General features: G+C 36.7%; 3 protein-coding genes across 8 annotated transcripts; 1 reads left to right on the top strand and 2 right to left on the bottom strand.

Moving 5' to 3' along the window:
• Positions 3061 to 6036, bottom strand: LOC109712944 (exocyst complex component EXO70A1-like). 6 transcript variants are annotated; one of them, XM_020236769.1, is made up of 3 exons: positions 5762 to 6036; positions 5602 to 5659; positions 3061 to 5508 (listed from the first exon to the last, which is right to left on the bottom strand). In XM_020236769.1, the coding sequence occupies exon 3, from the start codon at positions 5349 to 5351 to the stop codon at positions 3438 to 3440; it is 1914 nt and encodes a 637-aa protein (XP_020092358.1). In that variant the 5' UTR covers positions 5352 to 5508; positions 5602 to 5659; positions 5762 to 6036; the 3' UTR covers positions 3061 to 3437. The 6 variants fall into 6 exon arrangements, with proteins under 6 accessions (XP_020092358.1, XP_020092362.1, XP_020092361.1 ...); XM_020236773.1 differs by lacking the exon at positions 5602 to 5659 and having other exon boundaries at positions 3061 to 5326; positions 5427 to 5508; XM_020236772.1 differs by lacking the exon at positions 5762 to 6036 and having other exon boundaries at positions 3061 to 5326; positions 5427 to 5508; positions 5602 to 5755.
• On the bottom strand, positions 8117 to 10109 carry LOC109712678 (protein CHLORORESPIRATORY REDUCTION 7, chloroplastic). The gene is made up of 3 exons (XM_020236400.1): positions 9955 to 10109; positions 9068 to 9195; positions 8117 to 8650 (listed from the first exon to the last, which is right to left on the bottom strand). The coding sequence occupies exons 1-3, from the start codon at positions 10043 to 10045 to the stop codon at positions 8378 to 8380; spliced, it is 492 nt and encodes a 163-aa protein (XP_020091989.1). The 5' UTR covers positions 10046 to 10109; the 3' UTR covers positions 8117 to 8377.
• On the top strand, positions 10173 to 13068 carry LOC109712677. Its single transcript, XM_020236399.1, has 3 exons — positions 10173 to 10980; positions 11484 to 11753; positions 12158 to 13068. Exons 1-3 carry the CDS (start codon positions 10589 to 10591, stop codon positions 12672 to 12674), a joined length of 1179 nt encoding a protein of 392 aa, XP_020091988.1. The 5' UTR covers positions 10173 to 10588; the 3' UTR covers positions 12675 to 13068.

Here is a 13507-nt window from a genome sequence, read left to right as displayed (position 1 = left end):
GAAGAAATGAGAGAATTTTGTATATTGCAGGAACCACTGGTTAGCAACTCTATCTTCGAGAAGCATGCCGAGGTTCAAAAAGTTCTATACTATTGCAGAATGTTTTTTCTAGTTTCTATTTTAAGTTTTACGATATTAGTCAACTAACTAATTTACAAACCTTTTTTTTTTGAAAATTAGTTTTATAGGAATTTTAGACGGGTATAGAGACACCGTGTCGTGATAGAGATTTCTTCTACCAGAGCGTTATGTTCTCATACCTACTATTAGAACATTACCTCTGAATAATTTGTTTTTATTTTTTTATCTTCTTAAGACCAAACCCAACAAATCAATAATCAACTAACAAATGAATAATTGCTTTTGTTTTTTGTTGGGTTTGGTTTTGACTCAATAATTTATGAATAATTCGCAAATAATTTACGAATTAACTAATATAGGCCTATACGAGTCATTGATTTTCGAAGCATTAGTGATATTATTCCAAAGAAACCAACAATCTATTGCTTTAGCCTATAATTTGAAATTATGTTACTATACAAGCAGGCCTCATGGATACTATGAAATTTTCTATCCATCACTTTCGGCAAAAAAAAATTCTCAATGTTGTGGTGGACAGAGAATATATATGTTGTTACAGTTTCGAAGCAAGACTGTTTAAGGCAATGTATACTTTCGATTAGCCCATTTGATGAATATTCAATTGGCTGAGATTCTTCCCTGAACATAGATTTGCTCTGTAAAGAGATCACTGCGGACGTTTACTTTATATAGACTGATTCATATACGACTATAGTCTGAAAAAAAAATTAGAAATTGATATATATGCTATGGATTCATATTTTCAACTATGTGTCTCTAGACTCGTTCATGTTAGGATTGTTAATAACTTTTCCATAGTTGTTATGTAATCTTTGTAATATAATCTATTGTCTTACCTTAGGCTTGCTATGCTTGGAATACCGAGAAATACGAAAAAATAATATGGCAGTTTAGTAGCATCGTCACGAGGAAGAATGTCTCCATAGGCCACCATGATCGTGGTCACTGCAACCTTTATTCGGGTTAGTCACTATTACCAAATAGTAAAATTTATTTGGGCCGATCACTATTCGCATAAATAATAGATACATACATTCAAATATTTAAAAAACAATGTCTTGTATAAAAATTATGTTTTGTATAATTATGTTAGTAATGAAAATTTTCAAATCTGGACCCGATAAAATAACCAATAGTAAATTAAAAAAAAATTTAAAGTTGAGGTATAAATTTCAATAGTACATATATATGAAGAGTCTTTGTATATTTTCATCCTAGTAAAAATCTTAGTTGTTCTATTTACTCATTTTTTATTTTTTTATTTTACTCGTTTTTTTAATTCTATCTATTTATTGCTTAATTTTTTTTTTAAATGAATTTTTTTGGACTGGGTGCATCTAATTAGAACACGATTTTTTTATAATGAGAGATTTATGACTTGTCCATAAATTGTTTAATAAAGTTTATAAAAAAATATATACAACCCAATCCATACTAGATCCATATCTGATCTTATGTGAGTAGTATACGGGTAGTCATTATCCAGATCCGCTCAAATAGACCCAATAGATATATTATTAACTTAAGTACCTAGACCCGAACCCAATCCGAATTTAAATGGGTAGGGTTTATATTTTTTTTTTCTATCTATTTTTTTAGGGTACGGATGCAGTATATTAACTATCCAGACCCGACTCAGACCAGGGACACCTTTATATCCATGACCATTTTTTAAAAAAGAAACAAGAATCTGACTGCAATTTATAATATTTAAGTAATTAACTATATTTAGAATAAACTAAAATATTAGAAGGAAAATATAATTATTTTGTTGGAAAAATTAGATTTTTTTTTTCATGTTATTGGACTAAAATATTCGCATCAAGTAGAAAATCAAATTGTCATATGAAGACGGTACATGGAGTCATAGACCATCCATATATTTTACAGTTTCTCATTCATACTCCTAAGATTTTTTTTTTTTTTGACAGACTTTAATTAAACTAGAAATTTCTCTGAACCTATTAATTATTCAATAAAACTAAATAAATCTATACTTTTGACAAACAATAGTGGAACAATTAAAATAGCTAATAAAATTATTAAATTTACTATAAATTTTATTTTAACCGGACGAAAATAATTGAAAAAAAGCCAAAATGTGGATAAACCCCTTCAATATATTGTAGTTTGCACCTTACTCCTCTATGATTGAAAATTTATTGAAAATCACCGCTATCTTAGTCCTTAGCAACTTGTTGAGCCAACAAATATTGATCCAACATACTTAAATTTAAGTTAATGCTAAATTCTTATATATATACTCTACAATCTTTCTCCCTTCCAATTATAATGTGGGCGTATTGAGGAGCTTAGCCAATAACACAAGAACCTTCTTGAGCCCAAAGTAGTGGTTTAAAAATATTTTAGTATAAGTTATTAGAATTAAAGTGCTTAGTCCTTATATATACCCTATCAATATACAATCATTTTCTATTAAATATGGGGCAATTAGATCATCATTAATATTCTAGTCAAACTCACCCATATATATAGTTTAAGATCATCGGATAATGTTTTACAAACCCACGCTTACAAATGGCATGCTGATGATACCAAATATAACAATCTCACCCAATAGTACTGGCAACTTACTAGGCTTATACCATCGACTCAAAATATTTAACCTACATTACTAGAGCTAAAATGCTCGGTCCTTGCGTATCCATATATATATATATATTTTTGTCCCATCCAATAAGACTAGCATATATATGCCCACAAGTTCAGTGATCTCATTATCTGTTCTCATCAAAACCAGGTATTAGTCCTCATTGCAAATGCAAGATTATAGACAGTGAATTTAAAAACAAAAAAAATAAGAGAGAGCTAACAAGTTGGTTCATGAATTTTGTTTGTCTCTCTTTCATTACATCAAGTGATCAAACCTCCACATCGGCCACCACTCATTACAACTTCATAATAGTACAGATTGATAGCACTTGGCAACAAGCATACTTAACCCAGCAAAGAAGATGTCATAGGTTTCTGGGACAATGCAGTGCATTTTTGCAGCAATTGTTTTGATTGTACAATCAAACTCAAACTGGTAATGTAAGCCATACATGTTTAGCACTTTGATATTTCACACATTTTATATCAGACTATTTCAGGGACCTAAAACAACCATGTAGGTCGCTTTGTGGAGATGAACCTGTTGTAAGCCATGAAATCATCAATATTTTCAAGATTGTGAAACTATCAACATAATGACAAACATCGTTCATTCAAAACTTCCTCGCAAAGTGAGACTCAATAGAAAACATATAAACGCTAACAAGAATAAGCACAAACAATCTACATAGACTTTTTTTTTCCTGAGCATCCTAATGATCTCACCAACGATGTGCGTATGGCAGTGACTTTGGTGACCTTTCAAAAAGATCCAGTAGATATTTTTCCACATCTTCTGCACAGTATTTGATGTACCTCTCTCGATGCCTTGCACCATCCAAATAGGCAGCATACCTCCCCATGAAAGTGCGGTAAGCTTGTACGACCCTTAATGATATCGAGATTTTAAGATCATCTCTAAGTTGGGAATTCGGGACTGACCACGCAGTCTGAATCCGATAAACCTCTTCAAAGGCAGAGTTGAACCCTCGAAATCTCTCCTTAAGTACTGTTCTCGAAGGCATGCTAGAGTTAGGGCTCAAGATCCCTTCTTCTCTCAAGAAAGAGAGGACCGGGCCCCACGAGGCCCTCTCATAACTCAATGCATGCTGCTGGAATTTCCTATTATGCACCCTAATCCAGTCGTCACCAATGAATTTCCGAAGTTCGGAATCCTTGACCTTTTGAACCATGTAGCATATGTTGTTCGTCATAAAGATGTTCTGCAATGAGTCATCCTTATATAGCTTAGATCTTCCTTCGAGGTTTAATTCAAGAGCAGCAGTTATCGATTGTAGATGCAAAGCCATTGTGGTGGATTCGGATGAGAGATTTTGGTTTTCGCTGGTTTGGGACCCAAAGAGTGAATTAAGAGTCTTGCTATAATCTACGAGGGCTTTGATATAGTTCATGACGTACTTCGTGAGAGGGTGAACTCCTCCTCCAGAAAATGGAGTGGTTGAAGTGTTTGTCTGAATCGCATACTTAAAATTCATGAAAGTGTTTTTTACTGCCTCGCCCAATCTGAGCAAAACTTCATTACACTCTGTTAAGACACTAAAGCCTGATTCATTGGGGAATAAAGAACTTATGTCAGTGAGAAGATCGCACAGAACCTCGTACATATCAAGAATCCGAAACAGCTTCTCAGGTTTGCGAGGCCCCATTGCTACTGCTTCACCGAAACTAAGGAATTGAACAAATGAGCCCCTCGAGATCTCCACAAAGCACGAATCGGCCACCGATTTTGAGAGTTCTCCAAATATAAGATGAGAGAGGCGCCTTTCACTGGCGAGATAGACTCGAACTAAAACCTTTAATCCCCGATTCCACCTCCTAATTAAGCTGCTCAAGGCACTCCACTCAATGCTAAGAAGTTCTTCGATGGTGAATTTCTCAATTTTTAGAACCAAGAGGCACTCCTCAAGCGCATCTTTTCTAGCAGTAATGTATGCTTGACAACATTCTTTGTCATAATCTGATAAAAACATCACCTCCGCGATGGATTTAATGGTCGCAATCGCATGAGAATTTATCAAGTCGACTATATACTCTTCTGGGCTCGAACTACTATCTCCCTGAATTTTACCTTCAATCGGCTCCTCGCCAAAAGAGCTGCTTGAGAAATCTTCCATACTGTCGTCTTCGGTTGAGCGGAAGGATAGCCTTCCTGGGTCCATCGGCTGCCGATAGTGTGCAAGGAGATGAACAAACTCCTCCTCGAGCCTTGCCATTGCCATTTGAAGAAGGTCATAAGCACGGATTAAGAGATTGTCCCACTCTTTGTCTACATTGGTGAAGTTGGAGCTCCTCAAATCCTCAACAAGCTGTCGGATTTTGTTTGCAAGCCGCAAATACTTGGATGCTTCTTGCAGATCGTTGTCGCATATTATGGACGGATTGGATTCCATAGTGCGGATCTTCTCCTCCAACATCCTAAGCTGTTTCTCCGCATCATGAATACATCGTTCTTCTCGAAGTGTCATGTTTGAGTAGCGCGCGTTCAAGTCGGCAACGATTCTGATCATCTTGTCAGTAAGAACCTCAGATTCTTCAACAGATTCAACACCAGTCCTCCCTACCGCAATCTCTTCTCCACCCATCTCAATAGCTGTCGACGGCGTGTGTTCGGCCATAGCAGAATAAAGGTCAGTCCATGTTATCTCAAACAACACAATAACATCACAAATATGTTTGGTTCAGCAACCAACCTGGATGAATAGATATATCAAGTTCATGATACAACGAGTATGGCTTGGAAAGGGAACTATGACCTGATTAAGCAGACATTTCCTTCACCACAATTAATCTAGAATCAGAACTTACTACTTTTTCTTCAAAAGAATTTTAAAGGACAAAAAAAAAAAAGTTATGAATACTACTAACCAATACAAGCAGCCTATAAAAAAGAATAACGGTGAAAATTGATCAATTAGGGAAGCAACTGCAATTGAAGGGAGCAAAACACTTCAACCTTTTCCTCTAGAAATCAACAAAATTACAGAAAAACTAAATGGGAAAAACAAATTAAGAACTAACTTCGTACCTGGAGGTCGAGAGAGAGAGAGAGAGAGAGACCACTTGGGCTTAGAAGAGCAAATTAGTTAAGTCCAAGGATTTTTTTTTTTTTTTTACTTATTCTGTGATATCAAAACAAGAAAGAGGAAAGAAGGGAGAAAGCCTCTGTCGATGGGATTGCGCGATCTGCTGCGATCTTCCAATCCCAACAAAGCAACAAGGAAGACTGACTTTCCTTTCTGCCACAGTACAGAGAAATGAGAGGTGGAGAGGAAATCCCAAATCTAACGAAACACCTGTGCGTTGACCTCTAAACAGGGTCAGATGCGCATAATGTACTCCCGCTCCCGGTTAAATTTGAAATTACCAATTTTAAAGATCTTTTCACCAGATGTCTTATTTTTCTCTTTTCTAGATAGAAAATAATTGGATGGTTGGTGAAGAGTCTTTAATTTCTCTGTATGCGAATGACGTGCTAGTAAATTCATCCGACTATCTTATTTCTTATTTATAATATAGAATTTTAGTTTAAAATTCACGAACACACGAACATAAGTTCAAATTGGCATGTTAAATATATCAAATGACTACGTATATATTTAAAAAAAAAAAAAGAGATAAATCTGTAATGTTACCATTTTTCTGAGGATATATACAGTTGTTAATGATTCCTGCAAAAATCTACTTAACGATTTTTCCTTTGTTTGTTTCATTTCGCGGTCGCGGTCGCAGTCGCGGTCCATCTCTACCGCGTTGTTTCCTCTCGAGTCATTTTGATTTTGTGACTTTTGTGATTTTTTAAGTGGGGCAATTTCATGAATACCCTTCTCAAAGTTTAAAATATTATAGATGCCCCTATAAAATTTAAAATATCATCTATGCCTCTGTAAATACAGAAAATTATCATTAATACCCTTACTGTTAGTTACGTTAGCTTTACCATAGTTATTAAAGGGTTAGAGATGGGTTAACTTTTAAAATGACTTATTTACCCTCAAGGTTCTCTTAAGTAAAAATGTATGGAGATCCCCTCAACTTATGCCATTTTGAAACTGCTCCCTCAACTTTATTTTTTTAGTTGATATCCATTTCAGTGTATGAAAAAAATGAGAATTTTTTAGTTTTTTTGATAATTTCACCAAATCTAGTCGCTCTATTTATATTTTATCGAATAAATAATTATATATAAAAATTTAAATGAAAATAATGTTAAAAAATTATCTGATCTTTCTTTAATTTTGAAAGTTAAAATTTTTTTTAATCAAAATTATTCTCGATAATTTTATCTGCATTAAATGCATTAAAAAACTGAAACATAATATATTTTAGCTTTCGAACAAAACTCTCTTTTTGTTTCAATCGACAGAATAATTCATGCATATAGTTATGTGATTTACTTTTGCTTAAATAGGAAAAAAATAAAATCTATAATTTATTTCAAAATTACTATTACTAATTAGGAATATAAATTGATAAAGATACGCAATTTTATCTGAACTCGATTTAAAATGAGGTAAGCTTAATCAATGCTGAATAGGAATAGTTTCAGTTATAGATATCGAAAAATAAAATCCCATCTTATGTAAATTCAATTATGCGTTTGGTCTATATTTAAACTGAACTTGAACCGAAATCCGAAACTAAAAACAAAACCAAAATGGTATTTTAAAAATTTAACTCCGTTTCAAATGGGACCTAACGGATCTAAACTAATAGAGGGCATTTATGATAATTTTTAACCTATTGTAGGGTATTTGTGATATTATCAATTTTAGAAGGGTATTGATAAAATTAATAGTTTCTAGAAGGGCATCTATGAAATTATTCCTTTTTAAGTAGAGAATATTGACCGCTAATTCTTTGCTCGGAGTCAGGGGCACTAGAGTCTTTTTGGCCAATCTCAACCGTACCGTGCTCGCGACTCCACGGTGTCGGGAAATCGCCGGCCGTTGGATGTTCAACGAACGGTTATGGCGGCATAGTGTAGGAAACTAATTTTCCTGGACCATGTTCACTACGCCAACGGTGGACCGTACTCTTTAGTACAGCAATTGTGTCCACACCTTATCTAATCAATCTCTTATTGATTTTTTAAATTAAAAGAAAATATTGTCTCATGTGTGGAGTGCTATGAATATTTCTTGCTTTTCACATTCGCTTTCCTTTTTTCTTTTTTTCTTGGAGTCAAAGACTGAATCATCCGCGTGAGCAGAGAAGTCAACTTATTCATACATTTGACCAATCGATTTATATTACTCATGTATCCAAGTTTGCAAGAAATTTCTATGATCTGTACAATCAGTAAAGAAAAGAAAAAAAAAAATTTGTTCATACAGATGGAAGTAACAAATGCATAACTTCATGCATGAAGCAGCGAAAAATATAATATGAAAGAGAAGAATATATTCAAGAGTAGATTATTTGATGGTATTCCTGCATAGAACTGAGAATCACAAAACAGCAAACCTAGCTCTGTACAAGCGAAGAAGATATAAGCAGAGAAGAATCTCTTAGTTACTAGTTACAGTTTAATGTAGCTTCGAAGTTTTCTTAAAAAAAGAAACCAAAAAAAATGGGCATTAAGAAAAACTTATTCACGTCGACATTACACTAAGATTGATTGGCATATGTTGAAGAGATCGTCTCATTCCAGTTGAACTTGGTACCATTGTACCGAACCAACCTCACCGTCGATCTCGAGCTCACATACAGACCTGACAAGGTGCGAAACAGCATCATCGATTGTGCCGAATCTCGCGAGATCAGGAGGCAACACATTTCCAGGCCAGTTTTCCAACCAGCCTTTCAATCTAATTCTGAGTTCGTCCTCCGAAACAAACTCTTCACCTCTGCCTGGTTCTAAAAGAACATAAGTATCGGACTGCATATATGCTCTTCTCCTCCTAACTGCATAAACCTACATTAGATTAGAAAAGGCATTGTTAGCATCAAAATACTCTTCGGTTCCATTCATGTGGAAATGCCAATTTGTACAGTTAGAGAACTTTCTGCGAGGATGGCGGGAGTTTTTGATTAAACGAAACTGGCGAATTGATTAGACTGAAACAGCTATGAGTAAATAGGAAAGGGAATTTCTTATTGAAGGATTACTCAAAACTATAAAAATATCAAGGACACGAGTTTTGTGGATTAGGAAGGAAAGTCGGTCCTTGGAGTTTTACTGGAGAATTCGGTGGGAGGTGAAAAAGCAATGTCGCCTCCCTTTCATAAATTTAGCCCTCTATTGGAATAGGAGTTTATTACGTCAAACAAGAATTGACAGCTTTAATTAAGCGAATCAAGTCAGAGTCATACAGGATTCATACAATCATACCTTCGCATGGTGCTTGTTCAGCACCGATTGCGGTTCCAAAAATGCATTTGACCATGCGATACTAGCAGTGGATAACGGTTTCCGCATGAAATATGAAGTTGGCCAACATATTTTTGGAAACTGTTTACCTACAGAAAAAAAGGGTTATTGTGCTATTATCTTCTCTTTTTTTTGAGAGAGAGAATTATTGTGCTATTATCAAGGACAAGAATGGGTATGTAAACTACATATTCTTGAAACTATCTATTCTCATCTTCTGATCTTCCCATCTATATGTGAACTTATTAGTTGAATTCTCCCAAGCCTACTGATATATGAGAACTTGTTTTTGGTTCTTGTCTGTGCTGTCCAGCCTAGTCATGGTTTGATATTCATGCAGATTCACTAACTGAAATTTAGCTTCGCTTCCCGAGTCTCGGTAAGCAGAAGTTCAACCAATCTACCTAGAATGTCTTGTATGTAGAATTCAACATGCATTCAAACACGCCAGTTCGTACGCTCACACCCTGTTTGGCTACACGCGCCGTCGAATTAATATGTTTCATACCTATCTTTTTCTGAAATTAATATGTTTTGTACCTTTCTGATATTGTTTTTTCTGAAATCAATACAAGCCAGTATGCTACAGAGACTAAGCTCAATTTTCTCACAAAAATGGCTCAAGAGCCACTTCAATTGCATAACATAGTTCATAAGCTTCTAGCATTAGCCCATTTAACGCAGCACCATACAAATACTAATGCATTCAAGCTCTTATATTCCTGTGATTACTATTTTCATGATCTACAAGATAAGCAGCAGCACCACCACTTCATGAAGCTTTAGCACAAAATACTCTTTTTTAAGTAATAAATGTTTTCATCGGGAAAATGAGGAACTCTACTTACCATCGAAGCATGGAACTCCCGCACAGGAATAACCCTTGCTCACAAATCCCTCCATTGATGCTCTCTCTCTTTCTCTCTCTATCTCTTCCATTTTACAGCCTTATCTTATCATCTCTGACGCTGGGGATCGAACGGACGAAACGAAGGCCCCGAATACCCTATCCCCATTCTAACCCTCCACGTGTCCAAGTTACCAAAATGCCCCCGTAAAGTTTCCAAACTATGCTCCCCTTGTGCTCCTCCTCCCCTCTCCGCATGATGCCCTTTCCCCAAATGCCCCTTTCCCTTTCTACCCTTCTCTCCGGCTACCTCCGTTCATCCATGGCGACCACCGATCTCATCTCCAATAAATCGCCGTCGAAATGATGTAATTTCCGTAATTTTTCTTCGATTTTTATTTATAGAATTTCCGGTATTTGTTTTACTCGATTTCGATGGTCGATCACAATTTTATGGTTCAGGCTTTGATATCTAGGGTCAGGGTCAGGGGGTTTTTTTTTTCCTTCAATTTTTGTGGAATTTTTGGTTATTTTGTGCTTGATCGCGATGGCGGATCACAATCCTAGGGATTAGGCTTCGGGATAAGCTAGGGTAAGGGTTAGGGTTAGGGTTAGGGTTAGGGCTTTGTGTGGAAATGGCGGGGGGGACGAAGGCGAAGCTCCTCTGCAGCTTCGGGGGTGAGTTGGTGAGAGAGCAGGGGAGGGCGTCGTACGTAGGGGGGAAGACGCGCCTGGTCTCGATCGCGGCGAGCTTCCGATCGCTCCTCGCCAAAATGTCGGAGCTCTGCGGCGCCGAGCCGAGCTCGCTCGACGTCAGGTTCCGGCTTCCTGACGTCACCATCGGCGTCGATACCCCCCTCGTCTCCGTCGAGAGCGACGATGATGTTAGGAGCATGATGGAGGAGTTTGATTCGGGTCAGAAGATCCCAATCTTTCTCTTCACCGCCAATGCTCAAAATACCGATGATGAGATTGCCGCAGACGAAGGTGCCGCCTTTGGAGCTGCCACTGCTGTGGAAACGGTGAGGTATTGGTCAAAACTAAAATTTCTGAATCCACAATCATTAATTGTTTTCTTACAGTAATAATTGGATAAGTTAATTCTGGATAGTTAATTGCTTAATTCCCTTTTCTGGATTGTTATTTATTATGATTTGCACTGGTTTCCATTGATTTCGGTCGATTACAATGTGTATTAGCAAGTTGATTGATTTAAGGTCTGATTTGCCGTGATTTTAGTTTAGAAAATTTGAATTACACATGGTAGAACAAGACCGTGGATAATGGAAATTAATCCAATAGTACTTTGGTAAACCCCAAATGCGATTCATTTGAATTTCGTGAAATTACAAATTAATTCATTCTCTGTACAATTTGGTATCAAACAGAGTGAACTTGACTCAACTTTCAGAGTACTCACTGTTGTCTTCCTTGAGTTGCATTTGGAATGTCATACTATTGTGCCTTATGTTCCACGAACTGGGTTTGTGTTGCAAATTAAGAACTTAGAATGAGGATGGAAAATTGCAGAGAGATGGAAATAGTGACAGCAGAAGAGCCACTCAATAGCCAAATCTATCCAAGCACTTCAGCATCATCCTTGAAAAGAGGCTATGTAAGGCATCAAAAGGTAGGCCCAGGCATGTCAGGGGAAACATTCCGAAGAGACTCTCAGTCGCTAGTTGTCGGTCAGGAATATGAGGATGTACAGGCGTTCCGCAATGCGCTAACAAGCGCCGCCATCGCTGCGAATTTTGAGCTCCATATGATCAGATCGGATCAGCGCCGCGTCACAGCCAGGTCATTGATTAATTCTTTATTTTTCTAAATAACAATCTTTGACGTTTGAAATTGATATATATATATATATATATATATATATATATATATATATATATATATATATATATATATATATATANATGTCTTCTAGAAACTAGTCTTTGGTAAACAAAAAATTGTGGAGCTTTTGCTGTGATAGGAATCTAAATTGAGCTTTTGCACCATAACAAAATCTCCAATTTCATGCTTCTACTTCTGCTGCTGCGGAAAGCTGCTGAAAAGATTTGGATGAGAAGGCTATCAGCCCTTATTTGAACAGCTCTGCTTAGACAATAGTTATGTAGAAACTCCAGACATGCCTAATAGGTCACGATATCTGTTATGTTGCCTAATCTTACATTTTTTGAGATTATGAATTGCAGATGTGCTGCAGAAGACTGCACATGGCGAGTACACGCATCGAAACTCCCACAAGTCACTACTTTTAGAATACGAACCCTAACACCAGAACACACTTGTGTTAGGACAGAGGAAGCTGGCCATCGCCAAGCAACGGCAAAGTGGATAGCCAATTGCATAAAAGACAAGCTTCGGCATAACTGGAATTACAAGCCAAGAGAGATCGTCAATGACATTCATCAAGAGTATGGGGTGCTTATTACATACAAAAGGGCTTTCCTTGGGAGGGAGAAGGCATTGGAAGAGCTACGAGCTCAGCCAGAGAAGGATGTAATTGCTGATGATGATGGTTATGAGTGCAATGTTGATAGCCATGATGAGGATGTTCACGCATGGGGTGAGATAGATGATCCCCCAAGAAAGAAGCAGGATTATGGGCAGTGTCGATCCAAGGAAGTAAGGCCGCTGCACTGTACACAGTGTAACCAAATTGGGCATAATAGAAGAACATGTGGGACGTTAGAAGCTTCGAAACATTGACCTCCTTTTTCCTGTTTGATGCCACTTGAAGCAGACTGTTTTCTTTGTTGTTGTTATCTCGGAACAACCGACCCTTTCTTATCAAGCAGGGCTTTCGAATTGTCTGTAAAGCGATCAGTTTTTATAAAGCGATCAGTTTTTTGAGGAAAATACTTACAGGTGTTAAATAGCTGATTAGCTATTCATTTTTCATTAGTGGAGAGAGTAAGCTGTAAATAATTTCATTTTGATGGTAACTGCATTGTTTTGCTAGTTGTAATATATGATATCTTTGTATTTAAAGAGAGTAACTGTTTGTTCTGCAGCTCTTATGAACTACTGCAAAATTTGTCTGTGGAAGTGGTTGACAATTCGTCAGCATGCAATTGTTCTCAAACTAGAGGAATTCTAACTACATGTTGTGAGCAGTAATTTTCATAAGCTACTGGAACTTGATCTTTCGGTTCAACAATGTCTCATCCGTTTCTAGCTTATTTCCAGCACAAAGTTCAATTGCTCTCTGTAATTTAATGCAGGTGATGTCTAACTGCTACCACTATTAAGATCGGCAGGTTCTTATATAGGGAGTATTGCAAAGTTAGAATCTGAAATAGAATGTTTATATTTGAAGTCAAGAAGTTTATTTTAGTTTTCTGCTGTAGCAAAATCTTTAGGCATGTTACGATGGTAAACTCGTCGGTCCTAAACCGACGTCCAAGCTAGGCAGTAGGCACAGCTAACCCTAAAGCCCCAACATCTGTGTGATCATAGAATTCTTCATGTCGACGAGAATCCGATCTGTAGAGATGCCTCCAAAGTCTCATTCAGCTTGCATTCTTTGGGATGAATCCTTC

The sequence above is a fragment of the Ananas comosus genome, linkage group 7 (assembly GCF_001540865.1).
Source record: "Ananas comosus cultivar F153 linkage group 7, ASM154086v1, whole genome shotgun sequence".
Lineage (NCBI taxonomy): Eukaryota > Viridiplantae > Streptophyta > Magnoliopsida > Poales > Bromeliaceae > Ananas > Ananas comosus.
Note: the sequence above shows the minus strand (reverse complement) of the source record. Positions and strands in the feature narration are given on the sequence as shown.